We start from the raw sequence: 16971 nt of genomic DNA on the forward strand, positions 1-16971 counted from the left end.
TAAAAGTAGCTAAAAAACCAGTGTGCATATCAAAATGTGAGCCAGTTTATGATTTTTTTCTGATTTCCTATTCTCTGTGTATCCAGCATTCCAAATAAAAATGCCTGTAGTGTGATATATTTGATTATGAATTCCTGTAGTGTTTCCACTGCAGGGAGAGGGACTAGAGTGGAGTAGATTGAAAAGATCCACATAGTACCTTTGGCCAGTCATTGTGGGATTTGGAAACTGAGAAAAATGAAGCCTTGAAGAAGCTAAATTGCTTAGGTAGGAACATTCTTACAAACTTGTTAAGGAGAAGATGTGGACCAGGCTGGGTGGGAGCAGCTGCTCCTAAAATTGCAGCAACCACCAATATTTGGAGCAGTATTATTTATATGCTTTTATATGGTTTCTTTGTAGTATGGTATGACATTCTTTCTGCCTGTTCTCCCTCTGATGGAAACTAGCCTGAGTTTTAGAGGAGATTGTTTATTGAGTTTGCCTCAGAGCTTGATGATCTGAAGGGATCTGAACTCTTGACATTTTCCTCTGGGTTCAAGTCTGGAGTCACACAGGTGCCTCTAGAAACCCTTGTCCCAGGACTGTCCATGTGTGTTCACCAGCTCTGTGGAGTAAGGCAGTGTTTCCCCTTTAGATCAGCCAATTCTGGCTCATATTTTCCTGACTCTTTTGGCAAAGCTGCTGTTCATTCATTGTTCCATTGGTCAATGGAAAATACAGTCTGTGGTCGTGCTGAAATCAGAGAGAGATTCATCTGGGTCTGTATCTACAGTGAAAGGGGAAAAGTCACACAGGAGTAGAAAATGTTGAGCTCAAGATGTGTTTATCATATTAGAAGTTGTGCAGTACAGGGTGGCAGTCAAGGGGTGGCAGAAGTAATTGTACAGATTTAGCCACGAAGATGTAACTTCAAAATATAGACAGGTTAATTGATGTAGATTATCTTCCAGGTAACTAGAATGAAGAGTTTATGTGTGGATGCGAGGTAGCATGGCAAAACACCCTTTTTTCTGATTCTTGCCTACATCTGAAGCATTCTATCCTGTTGATACCTGTGAAATTACATTTAAAAATAGAAGCTTAAATATGGACACCGAAGTTGTGTACCTTGGTCTGAGAATGAGTATTTAAGCCCCTTTTGATATGGACTTAAAATTCAATCCTCTGTCTTGTCTGATACAAGAATTTTTTGACAACTGGGAGTGTAACAGCTTGAATGGCCTCATTTTTTACCTTTGTAGTTACTAGATTCAAGTCTTTGGAGAAAGAAATAAGTTGTAAGTGCACTTCCTTAACTCCTTCTTAAAAGGCCAGACAACATCTGGTACCATCTACAAAAGAGTTGTGGGATTTTCCTAAAAGCATGGAGATAGTACAAAACCAGTGTAAATGTGTGCTCTGTTACAGGCAGAAAATTTGATGTTAAAATTCTGCCATTTAATCCAGCTCTCCATGGATTTCAGGTTTGGATTTGGATAACTTCTGTCTTGCGGCTGTATTTTCTTTCAGAAAGAGGATTTATGGGGGTATTTTGCAACACCGGGGCTTGAAGAAATAATGGATTAAGGTAGAAGATGGCAGATGCATCCTGATCCATGTAGTTGTACAGATTTGCATCAAAACAACTCCATGTACTTTCTCTAAGCTTTATCAAGCTTCACTAATTAAGATTTTTCAGCACCCAAATTTAAATAACTGTCAACAGCAGCTATGAACTGCCTTTACTCCTGGTGGTGGCAAGAGCTGCTGACTGAGCCATCAGAGAGAGAAATCATTTTTGGAAGTTACTTTAACATGGTTTGTGCTGTGGTTTTTTTTAACTTCATTTAATATACAAGTTTGGGAAGTAATCTTAAACATTCTGTTCTGTACTTTTCTTTTTTTCTGAATGTATCCATGCATTTTAAGCTGCAGTCTGTACTGCACTCAGCAGGCACCCGTTTGCAAATGATCAGTAAAAATACACACTTCATATTTCATTTACTGGTAACACAGATTTCACAAGAGATTCTCAGTTTTGTTTGTGGTCTGATGTGTTCTCCTCTTTTCTTTGCAGACAAATGGAATATGCGAATTAAAGACTTGAGAAGTGAAGTTGAAGAGCTGTTTGAAAGAAAATACGGTATGTGTTACACACCCTTCCAAGCCACTGCCTGTAGTCCTTTGTCACAGTAAGTGACAGACTGCTCTTCATCTTGTTGGCTCAGGGGCACACCAGAGCTGACAGCACCAAAGGACTAAATACTGTTAGAAGACATGAAATTGAGGAAAGTAGCTTTTTTGATGAGCAGAGTAATTTCAAAATGGGACATCTGTGTTTGGCACCAAAGTTTGAAACTTGATTTTATTTTTCAGTTGTGCTCAGTCTCCTCGAGCACCTGCATGCTCACCTGTCTTAGGCATCCACGTTTGAGAGAGCTGTCTTTTTCTCTGCAATTACACTGAGTCCTTAAGTGAAAGAATCTTTAGAACGGCACTGAAGAGAGGTTGCCACTCACTGATTGCTCATTTTTGAGTATGATTGTTTTTCAGGGCCAGTTATAATGTTTAGCAGAGTGGTATCACACAGGTAATTGAGTAGAGCTAGTCTAATGTTTGCATTCTCCTTTTTCCTCCCAGCTGAAGCTATAAAAGCAGAAGGTCCAGTGACTATCCCATATGCACTCTTCCAGTCACAGAAAGAAGATTTGTATGTGGAAGGGCTGCCAGAAGGGATTCCCTTCCGGCGTCCCACCACCTACGGCATTCCCCGGATGGAGAGGATACTTCTAGCAAAGGACCAGATCCAGTTTGTAATTAAGAAGTAAGGAATTTTGCATTTTTGTTTCCACGTTACTCATTGTTTTCCTGTGTTCAGTGGTGTAGGGCCTAATCCAAGAGTTTTTGAAATGGACAGGAATCTGCAGGTTGCAATGGTTGGGCTCAGATTTGGGGGCAGTGGCAGCCCCTGTGCCTCTCTGCCTTTACCATGGGTGCTAGTTGCTTACGTTTGAGAGGAGCATGGTCTGTTTCTATCATCCTAATGCTTGCAGATAACTGGAAAAGAGGAAGAAGTGTAGATCTACCTTTTGTCTCACTTAAAATCAGATACCATATATAGATTTAATTATTTATGCAATGCTGGCACCTGCTTTTGTCAAATATGTCTCAGTTGTTAACAGAAATTAATTTATGGTGTTAATTATTTTGAAATGTGTAACCAGAGCAGCTAAAAAACCTGGTTTGGCTCTGTGAGAAACATAAAAATGTTTAATTTTTTGTTTGTCCAACTATGGATAAAATTTGATATATTTTGGAAGTTTAAGTGTCTGCTTTGAAGTTTACTTTTTTAGAGATTAAATTTTTAATTTGGATCCTTGTTCTAATGAAGTATATCTTAAAACTCAAGAGTTAAGTTTAATGGAACCTGTATGTTACCATGAAATGTTAGAGCTCCAGCATATACAGGCACTGGGCATGAAAAATGTTTTGTCAGTAGGGTTCCAGCCAGCTCTTAGGATACTTTGGTGTTAGTTGGAATTTAGTGCTGGGGATCACGATGTCCCCTGGGATTTTTTTTGGTTTTGATCCTTCAGTAAGTAGTAACTTCAGGCTGTAGCTGGAGGCTAGTTTGGCAAAGCGTCTGTCACTGTTGAAACATGTATCTGACATCTTTCAGGCCTGAACTTCTGAACTTGACACACGTTCCAGTGGACAAGACAGTTTCAGGAGGTAGGTTTTCAAATGTGTGAGTTGTACAAGCGCAGTATGATATTCCCATTTGTCAGTCTTAGTGGTGGCTACAACTTGCTTTTACTAATAATACTAATAAATTGCAAGCAATTGCTTTGATTTAATTTTTTTTTAACTATATAGTTTTTCATTGGTTATCCAAGCTAGTGTTACTGTCAGTGGATTTGATTCTGCTGGGCAGAAAGAAAAACAATGAGCTACCTAGGTGTATTGCAGTTCCTCAGGCCAGTACACTCTGTATTTATTAGCAATAAATTTTATAGCAAGAGTGATGTCACTGGTTCAGTGGAGTTTTGTCAGTTTTAATATTATCTCATTATTTTATGCTCCTTTTTTCCAGTTCCACATTGAATCCTTACTTCTTACACACAACATTTACGTGTTACCTTAAAATGCAGGATGATTATGCATGATATAAATTAAACAACTGAAAATGTAACCAAAATAATTAGAGAATGTTGGTTTTGTTCTGTGTCAGTCTCAAATCCATTGAGAGAGGAGTGGTATGCCAGAATCACCAGACTGAGAAAGACGGTAGATCAACTTTTCTGTAAAAGTTTTGGTAAGTACAGTATTATTATTTTCTTTTCATTATGGCTTTATATTTCTCAAAGGCTGTTTTCATTCCTTCCTTTGAAGGTCTATATGAATAAGACGTTTGTTCAGATTTTTTTTCCAAGTATTTAGAATTCTGGAAGTCCACTGAAAAATAATGTTTTAGTTTACTGCTTATACAGGCAGTATACTTGTAATATATATTATACCTTTATACAAGGTAAATTCATAGTTTAAAAAGAAGTAGAGGTCATATATATAGAGCTCTTCTGATTGCTCTTGATTCCTTCCTGTTTGGATTTTTTTCCTTTGTTGGTGCATAAAACAGCCATTTACTTATATCCACTGCAATATCATTATAATTAGTATTGAAACATTTCTGGGTGAATTTTCATGTTCTGTCTAATATGAAAAAAATAGTCAACTTCATAAGAACTAGAATAAAATTTTTCATGATACTCTCTAACAGATTAACAACCTTGGATAAAACAAATGTATTTTGCCCTAGTGAGCACTTCAGCCTGGTATTGTGACTGCCTAACAGCAACATCATACAATATGCCAAATGTTTTACATTTTTTTTTGTGCAGAGACTTGGGTTCTGTTGGATTTAGATGTCCTGCATTGTTCCACATTTCCATATCACAATTCCAACAGCCTGAGGAATTGGTATCAGCTAACTTTTAATGAAGGTTGCTTGGCTGAATAGTTACTGGATGTATTTTGTTCCAACAGCCGAGGCTTTGGGGAGCAGGGAGCCCAAAGCTGTTCCATACAAGTTATTTGAAGCTCATCCAACTGACCTCTGTGTTGAAGGGCTGCCAGAGAACATCCCCTTTAAGAGTCCCTCCTGGTATGGAATCCCCTGCCTTGAACAAATAATCAAAGCGGGCAACAGAATCAAATTTGTGATCAAAAGGTAGGTCTAAACATGGAAGGTTTTTTAGGAAAGAGTCCAAATAAACATTCTAGGTGTAATCAACACTTGGTTTCATTAAGTCGTGAAGCATTTGGTCTCTTGTTACCGAATAGGCAAATTAAATATTCTGCATCATAAAGTGGGCATTTGCAATCCAGACATATATTTCAGAATATGTTTTGCATATCTCTTAGCATGTTGAAAGGTGTGAAAAACATAATGGAAAAATTCAAACTCTTCAATTCACGTTACAATAGGTAGTAGTATTTAATTTATGTCAAGAATAAGCAGATTATTTGTGTCCTGATTGCAGGCCAGAGCTTCTAACTCATGCTTCAGGCAGAGCTATTCAGCCCAGATCGAACAGTCAAGGTAAGACAGGTGCTGTCTCCAAGTGGGAATGGAAGGATTTGATGGGGAAACACATCTAGATCAATGCAACATTTTTCAAGAAGTAACCCATGTGTGATGAGTGTGCTGGCATATTCTTTATGAGGGTTGGAAGGAATAAACTGATCACTGTGAATGTGGATGGCTTCCTGGATTGTGAAATCCTGGTGCAGTCCATGCTGCCTTAGAATAACTGGACTGGGTCACCTTCAGAGCCCCAGAGAACTGGAGTTACTGTCCTGGCCTGAATCAAAGGTCTGGAGTCCTTTGGGATTTCACAGGTGACCCTGGGCTCTTTCAGGTCCCTGTTGGTAAGGAATTGTAGGGACTTCTTGAAAGCATGACATGCCTTTAACAGGGAGAAGAATCAGTTTGGGGTTTATTTCTGAATGCCCTGAATTGAAGTGTGCAATCCAGATCTCATTGGATTTTTCAGGAGTCTGAATTGGTGTGTAGTAAGAACACAAGCCAAGATTCAGGGCATCCTTTGTTTTTAGCTTGCTGCAAGAAAAAATATAAAGAAGGAATATGATTTAATATGCATTAATAATCATGCAAGCAGTAGTCACCTTACATCATCACAAGGTATTGTGGATGTTTTTTTGCATTTTAGGAAAAAACTCATATTCAGTAAGTGGGTAGTTAAATAGAAAAGGCTGCTTTTCTTGTGTAGCAAAAAAACCAGGCAGAATCAAGTTTAGGTTTTCTTTGAAGTAGTAACAGCATGTGCCAGTGACAGCAGTAAAAACCCAGCTAATAAAATCCTCTTTCTTAAAGAACAGATGAGTAGTGATGATGATTCTTAAACCTCATGGTGGAAGCTTCTGGCAGCTTCTCACAGAAGCCACCCATGTAATCCCCCTGCTACCAAAAACCAGGCCATGCAAACCCCCTACAGTGCCTTTGTTGGGAAAAAAGTGCTTTTTATTGGACATCCTTTTCTTTCTTCTCTATCTAAGCTACAAATTGTCTGCACTGGCTAGCACTCCTGTAATTGGCTTTTATTTGCAATAAAGAATAGGACTGAAGATGATTTTTTTAATACTAACCAAAATGTTTAGCAAAGCATTCTTTAAATCCTCATGTTCTATTCTAAAGAATGTTATTATGCGCAGTGTTTAATTAATTCCAGTTTCATAAGAACCACTAAAATAATTCCTTCCTGTATCTGAAGGCTCTGAAGAGCAAGTCCTACTAGGGTCAATGTTTGACCCTAATGTTTGAAATTTGTAACTACATTTAAACATTTTTCATTATGTAGGGATAATTATGTGTATTATTTAAGATGCTATTAATAATCATTACTCGTTCCGTGTATCTTTCTAATCAGATGTAATTGTGTTGTTAGTTTTCATGTTCTTATGTTGAAAGAAGTATGTTCAAATGTACTTCTGTATTTAGAGCTGGGTGATTCTCTGACACCTGTTTCTGGTTTTCAGGGAAAGACGATTGGAATTCCAAGATTACAAAGCTAAGAAGCGAAGTAGAAGATATATTTTGTAAGAAGTTTGGTAAGTTAAATGCTAAATGAGCTGCTCTGTAATGCTGCTGCATTTTAAAATTACTCTGTTTAAATGTTACTGTACTTACTTAAGCATCAGAAGTATACTAGGACAGATATGGAAATCTTGACTCCTCATACCTATGTTTTACTTACTTCTTCCTATAACTGACATAAATGTTTTTGTAACAACATCCTAGGCTGTAATTTTTCAAGTTGTGTAACGAGATGATTGCACAAAAGTTTTGGACGAAAATAAGTTTTGAAAATAAAACATTAGGCACTGCAGGCCTATATTAGATATTATCTGTAACAAGATGGGCCAAGTTCCCTTTTGTGGTTACTCCACAGAAAATAATAGGGAATCTGTTTAAATATATTTAAATATTTCTATTTTTTTGCAGGGGGCTTGTTAGCTTTGAGTAGCAGAACTTCTGTAAGACAAGATTCTTAAAATCACTTGAGATAAAATTCCACCCATTTAACTGTATAATCTATCATTTAATCTTTGTTTTCAGCTGAAGCTCTGGGGATTTCAGAGGCAGTGAAAGTTCCCTATTCTGTATTTGAATCAAACCCTGAGGTCTTGGTTGTTGAGGGCTTGCCAGAAGGAGTTCCCTTCCGGAGTCCCACGTGGTTTGGAATTCCACGCCTTGAAAGAATCCTCCGTGCAAGCAGCAAAATCACATTTGTTATTAAGAGGTAAGTTTGCGATCCATTTATTTGTACCTCTGATTTTGAAGTTATTTCACTTCATTCCCAGCAACTCTAGGCTTTAAATGCTACCTAAACTCTGCTTCCATGAAACACAAAGAATATTTTGCACATATGTTTCATCTCGTACAAGGACTTCCATTCCTCATTAAATTGTTGTAGATGTATAAATTGTGTGTTTCATGCATCAAGAATTGAGGGGGGGAAATGGTCTTGTACCTGGAAGCTTTGTTCCTTCTTTTTTTCCACCTTTTTTATTTACTCTTTACTTGAAGTAAACCCAGAAGAAAATTGCAGAAAGTAGACAGTCATCCATGCTTCTATCAGAATTTCATTGTGGAGAGCTCATACTATGTGAATTGAAACTCAGCTGAATTCCAAGAGATTGGTAACATTTTGCTGTATGATTTGTGTTGCAATTGATTGGATTTGTTCTGTTCAACTTCTAGGCCTGAGCTTGTCATTTCCCATTTGCCTGTAAGAGTGGCTAATAAATTAAAGGCAAAAGGTAATCAGTTAAGTATTATTTGCTGCTATCCATTTGTAAATACTTGCTTTCTGCTTCCCTAGCAGACTGAGAGATCTTTTTGGTTGAGAAATACAGGTGTTGTAAATAAGGGGCATTATTTAAGATGATCTAGCATAGTAGTCTCTAAATCTGCTATTATTTGAGAAAGACATTCAAACCATAGATGTATCTGCTTTTTTACTTGACTGTTCTGATACAGAAAATGGAATTCACTTAATTTTGACAATTTTAATTTCATTTCTAATGGCTTCAACCATTTTTAACTGAGAGCTGTGAACTGCTATAAATAATAATGGTGTTTTATAAGAAGAGAATAAACTAATATTTTGTCTGTAGAAAATTCAGATGTTAGTAATTTTTTTGGGTTTTAGGTAAGAAAAAGTACCAAAACTCTCCTTCAGACTTAGAAAAAACAAAATATTTTTTTTCTGAATCAGTGGAAAATCTAGGTGTGCCTTTTTCAAAAGCACTAAACCTACTTTTCAAGATTGTGAGCATCACTATATTGTTCAGGTTTTACCGGGCACACTCTGCTTAGTTCAGTCACTTAGAATTCTTAGAATACAGCTATTCTTTTATTATGTGTGCAAGATTTGTGCTTTATACCTTGTGTTCTTTTGGCTTCCAGCATGTAGTGCAAGAAGTCCCAGAACGTCACAAAGTTCTTCAGAGAATTCAAGTATCCCAGAGATTGAAGTTACTGTTTATGACAGTATGGAAGAAATATCCTTAAATATTCTTCTGATGTTCTTTTATTATATTCTTCTGATATTTTCTGTTCTTCTAAGCTTTCATTGCCCATAAATAACATACACCTCAGGTAGCAAACTCTGTTTCACTTCAATACTCCAGATACGCTTCACTATGGAAACAACTTTATTTTTAATTTCTGAAACAAGCTGCATGCTGTGTTAGATGATGCTTAGGTAAAGTGTGGGAGTTTGACAGCTTGCTTGGGCCCATTATTCCAAGCAGAGATGTGGGAACTGATGTAGTCCTGAGCAGAGAAGTGACAGACCTGGTCAGGAGTATTGAATGCTTAAATGCAACTCTAGAACTTCTTAAAGGCTTTTTTTTTAATTCTACTCTAATTCAAGAGTAGAATACTTTTTCTACTCTTGATTGAAGATTTCTCTAGTAATCAAGTTTGATGCATTGTTCTTTTTGTATGATGTTTTGCTTCTGCTCTCTGCATTATAGACGTAATGTCTCTTCATAGGTCCTCAAAAAGCACAAACAACAGATTCTCAAACCAATGGCTCCAATAAAAATGTGAAGCAACAAGGAAGAGGGTTTTCTTTTGGTAAGTGTTGGGGGAATTAGCACACTTAATTAATTAATTAACCACATTTAATTTTGGTATGGAACATCAGGATTACATATCAGATATTTTGAGTTCATGTTCTGTTGTACACTTAGTGAAAGACTGAGGTTCTTGCTTTTGTGTAAATTTAGTTCTTCATTATATGGAGCAATCTGCATTAGAGAAATCCTGGATGATATGTAGAGTATGCTGTACAAATGCAGCCCTGATCCATTAGATCTTATTGATTCAGGTGCAGAGTCTGTTTTAGGTTTTTGCTGGTCTGTTAATGCAGACCCTTGAAGGACTTTCCTGGTGCAAAGCACCACCAAGTGCATAAACCCAGTTGAGATGTGATACATCTGATTTATGTGCATAAATTTAATAAGCCCTCCACAAATTTGAAATATTGTGCAGAGATATTTGAATATTTGAAATATTTTGCATAATTGTGCAGCGATACCTAGGTGGGATGTAGGAACCAGGAAGGATTTGAACTAACCTTAGTAAGCCATGACCTGTCAGACCTGATTATGCATGATTGCCATGACTGACCTCTGCAGTTCTGGAAAATCAATAAAGGAAAATCTGGGCAGGACTGAAAGTCATGTTGTTGTGTTCATGAATGTAGGCCAGAGCTTTTTGGCCATGGAGGCCCAGGCCTGTAAGTGCAGTGCTCTGGAACAGAAATCTCAGTATTGAAAGCAGGGTCAATTTGCAATCCAGAAAAATTCTTCATTTTCAAGTGAGATGAGGGACTGCGTTTAAAGTAACTGTAAGTAGTTCCATGTCTCAGTAAACCTATTTTTCAGCATACTTACATTCTGAGTTTATTTGTATATGTTTATATAGGAATTTGTTATTTGCTTTATCTTTTTCAGCTGTATTATGTTTTCTGTGCTTTCATTTTAGCTGTACAGTCATAAAACGTGTAAGAAAGGAATTACTTACTCCTACTGAGCCAATTGAGAATGAATGAGATACTGATTTGGCATGGGTGGTGTTTGTATTCACAGTTGCATACAGTTTTATTGGACTTTTGTTGCTGTTAGACTTAGGCTTTTCTTTTTTATCTGCAAGCATTTTAAACATTAGACTGAGGTTTTAGTTTTGTAGACCAGCCATGGCCCACTTTGTGCAGCCACAAGTAAAGTGGTTTAGTAATTGTTCTGATAGCTGTCAGAAACAAAATCCTACCTAGATGGACATTTAATGCCATCACTAATGCAGAAACTGTGCTAGAGATTAAAGTTCTCAGGAGAGAGCCATGTGTTTCAGGGCTTCCTCACTGAGTTTATGAGGAGCTTTCTGCCACTATTACGGGTGCTGGTTCAGATTGAGTGAATTTTATGCTCTGATAGTAAATTTGGATCACTCTTGGATTCATTTCGCTTTGAATCACCTTTGCTTTATCTAGTGGCAGTATCTTTCAAAGCTTCAGGAAAATGAGGATTGATGTGGTTATAATTTTGCACATTTTTACTGCCATAGTAAATTGCTTATCAAGCATAATAATATATTAAGCATTTGTTAAAATGTTTTTGAAAGACTGATTCATTGTGTGAGTGTTGTTCTAATTCTTCCAATTTCCTCCTGGCAGAGGTGTGGAGTGCCAAAATTGCTGGCTTAAAGCAACAAGTTGAAGATCTTTTTAATGAAAAATGTGGTATGTTTATTGTTTATTTTTTACTGAGGTGCCTTTCTTATGAACATGTAGTTAGATGTATGAGAGGTGTTCATATGTTTATTCCAGAGGTCCAGTAATCCTTGTGTACCTTACAGTTTCCCATCTGAGTTCATTCTCATGTACTTGCAATCCAGTGTCACATTTCCACTACTTATTTTACTTGGATTTGAAAATAGAGAAGTTGTAGTTGGATTACAGTTTTTTAAATGATCCACAGACAGAGTGGTTCCACACAGTGGCACATAATTTCAAGCTTTCCTCACTCTGCTTATAAATGGGACTTTGTATGAGTCTGCATGACTCAAAACAGGTTATGGGTGGTATCTGGAGAAATGTGCTCCATTATATTCCAACACTTCTTCTAGTGTAGGCTGTTTGGAAACATTGACTTTAGGAGGTAATGTCTTCTCATTACTCTTCTGAGTGTGGGTTTTTGAACAAGAGCACTAATCTCACCTGCCCTTGGTGCTGTTCTCTAGAAGAGAAAGAGGCTGAATGCATTGCCTGCAACAATGTGGCATAAAGATAGGATGGTCTTGTATGCAGACCAAGCCAGTGGCATGAACTGGCTGCAAATTACTAATTTGCAGCAAATTATGGTGAGATTTACTGCAACAGAATGAGTTATGTTTGGAACTGTTAATTTTCTTCCTGCATACTCATAGCTGTCACCAAAAAATGCAAAACCTGCTGATTCTACCTAATGGAGTGTATATATGTGCCAACTACTCTACTCCATATATACCAGAGCTATTCTGTTTCTGTACACATCAGTTATAGATTAATAGTTCTGTTGCCTTTCAGGGGAAGCACTGGGACTCAGTGGTCCAATGAGGGTGCCATACGGACTGTTTGAATCCTTCCCAGAGGTTTTCCAGGTGGAAGGACTACCTGATGGGGTGCCCTTCCGTCAACCTTCAACGTTTGGGATTCCAAGACTAGAGAAGATCCTGAGAAATAAATCCAAAATAAAATTTATTATTAAAAAGTAAGGCTCCCATATGTCTTTGATAATCTGTTCTCTGAGAATTGAAATGTAGACCAAAAAATGAAATTGTGTTGCCAAGCTGCTAAATTACTCTATGAAATACACGCGGGAATATTTTTAGCACTTGAGGAAATGGTCAGAAAGCTCTTGTGCAAGTGGAATAAGATACAGTAATGTCTTTATTCTGAAATACTCTTAGACTTTGTTATGAAAGGAAGAGCAAGTCCATATTTCTTAATCCATCACAATTATCACATCATTGGTTTAGTTCCTACTGAAAGGAGCACTTATGGGTTATTCATAAAGCTTGCTGGTTGTGTATTGAGAGCTGAGGAATGGAGATTATTTTAATGAGAACTGTAAGAATGTTCTTTCTTTTGCCTAGAACAGGTTCAGATATTCCTGTGCCAGTGCAGAAACAGTAGCAAAAGAAGTTACAAGGACATGTAGTGATAGAACAAGGGAGAATGGCTTTAAACTGAGATGGAACAGGGTTAAATTAGATGTTTGGAAGAAATTTTCACTGGGAGCATGGTGAGGCCCCAACCCTTGCCTAGAGAAGCTGTGGCTGCCCCATCCCTGGAAGTGTTCAAGGCCAGGTTGGAAGATTTGAGCAACCTGGTCTAGTAGAAGGTGTCCCTGCCTGTGGCAGGGGCAAGAAACTGGATGGGCTTTAGGTTCCTTCCAACTCAAACCAGTCTAGGATTCTGTGAAGTTATGGAGCCCCTCTGTCATTGCCTTCTTGACTGTGTTTGGCTGAGAGGATATCACTTAGTTACCATCTTCAGAAAATTGAATTTTCTTTAATGTTGATGTTATAATTTTACTATTGCATGTAAAATGTTCGATCTGTTTGCAGGCCTGAGATGCTTGAGGCAGCGATCAAAGAAAGTTCTGCTAAAAGCTCCAAAAGTGAGTTTTGCAACTGCTTAACTTTCTAGATAACAGTTTATTTCAAGGATTAACTATGAATTATGAGAGCAGCATGGTGTTAAATTCCTGGAAGATTTAGTCTGTATTGCAGTTGCTTGGTTTATTTGTTTGTTTGTTTGTTTGTTTTTAAGATGGGAAAAGCAATTACCAGTTACTGTTACACTGTATAGCTCTAACAAGGGAGTATTAGTTTTTTTAAGTAATTCACAAATAATTGTGCCTCTTATGTATTCTTTGCTACATTCTATCAAAATGTAGCCAGTAATGCAGGATTCATAGGAGTTATTCAGGTCTAGAGATAAATTTATTTTGTTCTAGTATGTAGATCATATAAATGACACACATGCCAGAGACAGGAGTGCATGCAGCCAGTAGAAAAGTATGTCAGGCAGGTAGGTCGTGGAATAAACTCTCCCATTTTGAAAATGAAACTAGGTCCTCTTTGAAAACTTTGCCAATATTTGTTGTTTTGCAATATTTTCTTTATAGATGAGACTGAAGATTTTGATCTCTCTGTAAATGTTTTCTAAATTAATCCTCTTAGGAAAAAATAATTCCTCCAGTAAAGACAATACAGCAAGGACCACAAAAAACACAGCAGTGAACAAAATTGCAGGTGTTGAAGACCTAAACATCATTCAAGTAACCATACCAGGTGTGTATACTGGCTGGTTTCACATCATACTACTTGTGCTTACATTCTTCCTGATATCCATACACTCAAAAAAGAATATAAGTTGCCTTTTGGTTTTGCTGAGATGTTAAATATAATCTAACACTCATTAATATATCATCAGTGGCATATCTAGAATATTAGTCCAGCCACCTATTAAGAAGTATCCACATTTTTATTATGCAATAAATTAAATATTTATTTGTAGTTCTTGGCAACTTGAACTGAACTGAATGACCATGCAGGCTGAACTGCTTTGTCGTAGCACCAATTACTGCTTTTTTTGTTGCATGCTATGGCCATCTGCTGAAAGATCACTTTGCTTTTACCTTTACATACCATTCTATATTCTGTAAGAAAGTAAAATACAATTTGTTGTTTTAAATTACTTTACAAACTCATCTCTAGACATCTCTAGATTCATCCCTGGAAATGTTCAGGGCCAGGTTGAAATGGGCTTGGGGCAGCCTGGTCTAGTGGAAGGTGTCCCTGCCCATGGCAGGGGTTTGGAACTGGATGATCCTTAAGATCTCTTCCAAGCCAAGCCATTCTGGGATTCTGTAATTTCTTAGCAACCATCTATTTTCATGTTTTTTTATAATTCAGTGTTACTACTAAAATGAGGAACGAAGACAGTGCCTGTTAAGAAGCTCTTGGGTATACCTGCTTTAAGTAAACATGCAGGGATAAATAAGCTTCAGGGGGAAAATTTGTGCTTAATTCTTATGCTATTCTAACATTTTTTTTCCAGGTGATGAAAGTGAGCAACTGCCAAAAGTAGAAAATGCCAGACAATTGAGAGAGCAAGTAAATGATCTTTTTAGCCAGAAATTTGGTAATTGCTTCTTACTCTCCATTTTTATATAGGTGTGAGTGCAGTTAATACTGTTCATACTGAAGTTACTGAAGGAATATTCATTCACAGTGAATCATATGTAGGGTCATTAAAATGAACAAATTTGAGAATTGTATATGAATGTTGTGCTTTGAGTTGAGAAAGAACCTTTTGTAAGTGATGTAGGCAGTTTGGTGTTTTAAACAATGTCCTAAGATTCTAGATTGCTTCATGGGTCCCCTTCCCTTTTCAAGTTTTCTCTGTCAACATGTATGAAGTCTTTATTTCACTGGTAGTTCCATGGTTCTTCTCAGGGCTTCATAATCCTGACCTTAATACTTGGAACTAGACTAATTTTAAAAATGCAATTTAACCTTTTTGCTGTGCATAGTTTTGTTTGGTTTTTTTTACTTTGCATTGTACAGTAGTAATGACCTGGGTTTCCTTGTCTGAATTTCCTTCACTTGTGCTGCACAGAATTCCTTTTCATAGCATTGCAGGAAATGCTTTGTTTTCCTTCACAAAACTATCTCTTTTTATATCCTGTTCTCTAAGAGCAGAGTCTGTGTTCTTCATATGCTGAACTGTCAGGTTGTGATTAATCCTGTCATAGTAATGTTTATGAGTGTAATCCAGAACTTCATTTCTAACACTGTAATAATTTCATTGTTCAGTGAATTTTCATAGTTTCAGATCTGATAGAAAGCATGGTTTGAATTTTGTTTCTTAAACATTTTTCTTCAGTGGAATCCTAAATACTGTAGGTTTGAAAATAAACATGACCTCTCTCACTTAGGTGAAGCCACTGGTATGAATTTTCCTGTGAAAGTCCCATACAGAAAAATCACTAACAACCCTGGTTGTGTGTTGGTGGATGGAATGCCTCCAGGTGTGGCATTTAAGGCACCCAGTTATCTGGAAATCAGCTCAATGAAGAAGATTTTGGAATCAGCAGAGTCTATCAAGTTTACTGTCATTAGGTATGTAGTTGCCATTAATTAGATTGTGAGTACAGCCCCATAGCTGGGATAAATGTGAGAGAATAGAAGTTGTAGTACATCTTTAAATAGATGTTGGCTCTTTTTGTATAACAATATATCAGGTCGAATGAAGCCCAGATGTTCCTAGCATGAATGAAGGAGGACATGTCCAATTTAGTATGACAAAAGGCATGTTACTAATACTGCATATTATAGCAAGCTGTCTTTTGAGTTGAAATCTAATCAAAATGTGTAAAAAAGTTCTGTAGTTTTCTGGGCCTTGTTCTCCCAGTCATAATACCAAGTTTTGAAACAAGTCCAGAGCTCATTGGTTTCTATTCAATATTTTAAAATACAATATTGTCCAATTACAGCATAAGGGAGTTTCATTTGTATGTGTTTATCTCCATAGACATATATACACACACATATCCAATGTTAATTTGTATGCACAAAGCAGAACAGATCAAACTTAAAGAATCACTCTAAGGAGGAATTGAAAATAAAAATTGATCCGTTTCGGTAAATTCTCAAGTACTAGAACTTCACAGGAGTTTAAAAGCTTCAGTTTGTCTTCAGAGAAATTTCTTTAACAGATTTTACCAAGGGGCCTGAATTCTCAACCTCAATCATGACATATGCTAACCAAAAGGACTTTGATGTGTTTTTTAATTGAATCCTGAAGAAGAGGTGACCCCTTGAAAAGTAGCAGTGACTGAGGGAAAGGTTTAGCTCTTCCCATATATGTTACTTTTCAAAAATGATAGTTTTGAAGAACCGAAGTGCCCAAAAGTTGCTATTAGTTCTGTTTTACTTGACTTTTCATTTTTTATTTAACACATGATTCAGTGACCTGTGTTATAGAAAGTATGGGGAGGTTACATTGGGAGGAAATGCCATGCAGTGCATTTTAAAATCAGTTGTTTTCTTTTTTTTCCAGACCGTTTCCAGGACTTGTGATTAACAGTCGTAAGTATTTATGAGACACGGATGACAAATGCATTATTGTAACCTACCAAGATTCATTTTCTGCATTGTGTCTTAGTGGCAGAGGCCTCAAGGTCTCTGTGTAACTCTTGCCTGTGTGTTTGTCATTAAGATTTCCTCACTAAACATGTATGTGCAGTTAACTTGAGGGCAGGGAGACAAATTTACATTTAAACAGCGTAAGATTAACATTGACTTGATCTGAAAAGTAAGACTCTGATTTTGTGCTTTTCGGCTGCAGA

At 37.0% G+C, this 16971-nt stretch overlaps 1 protein-coding gene across 9 annotated transcripts in view; it reads left to right on the forward strand.

Annotated features, from left to right (window-relative positions):
- The window catches only part of GTF2I (general transcription factor IIi), an 86556-nt gene that overhangs the window by 62481 nt on the left and 7104 nt on the right, over positions 1 to 16971 (forward strand). For all 9 annotated transcript variants that reach the window (XM_062507290.1, XM_062507292.1, XM_062507293.1 and 6 more), the window contains 18 exons: positions 2060 to 2125; positions 2623 to 2806; positions 3662 to 3714; positions 4214 to 4297; positions 5026 to 5209; positions 5523 to 5581; positions 7039 to 7110; positions 7619 to 7802; positions 8264 to 8322; positions 8972 to 9055; positions 9563 to 9646; positions 11247 to 11312; positions 12138 to 12321; positions 13181 to 13233; positions 13799 to 13909; positions 14679 to 14762; positions 15559 to 15742; positions 16683 to 16711. In XM_062507290.1, coding sequence (XP_062363274.1) covers positions 2060 to 2125; positions 2623 to 2806; positions 3662 to 3714; positions 4214 to 4297; positions 5026 to 5209; positions 5523 to 5581; positions 7039 to 7110; positions 7619 to 7802; positions 8264 to 8322; positions 8972 to 9055; positions 9563 to 9646; positions 11247 to 11312; positions 12138 to 12321; positions 13181 to 13233; positions 13799 to 13909; positions 14679 to 14762; positions 15559 to 15742; positions 16683 to 16711 — 1824 coding nt within the window. The remainder of the gene's footprint in view (positions 1 to 2059; positions 2126 to 2622; positions 2807 to 3661; positions 3715 to 4213; positions 4298 to 5025; positions 5210 to 5522; positions 5582 to 7038; positions 7111 to 7618; positions 7803 to 8263; positions 8323 to 8971; positions 9056 to 9562; positions 9647 to 11246; positions 11313 to 12137; positions 12322 to 13180; positions 13234 to 13798; positions 13910 to 14678; positions 14763 to 15558; positions 15743 to 16682; positions 16712 to 16971) is intronic.

Source organism: Cinclus cinclus, chromosome 22, assembly GCF_963662255.1.
Source record: "Cinclus cinclus chromosome 22, bCinCin1.1, whole genome shotgun sequence".
NCBI classification, from domain to species: domain Eukaryota; kingdom Metazoa; phylum Chordata; class Aves; order Passeriformes; family Cinclidae; genus Cinclus; species Cinclus cinclus.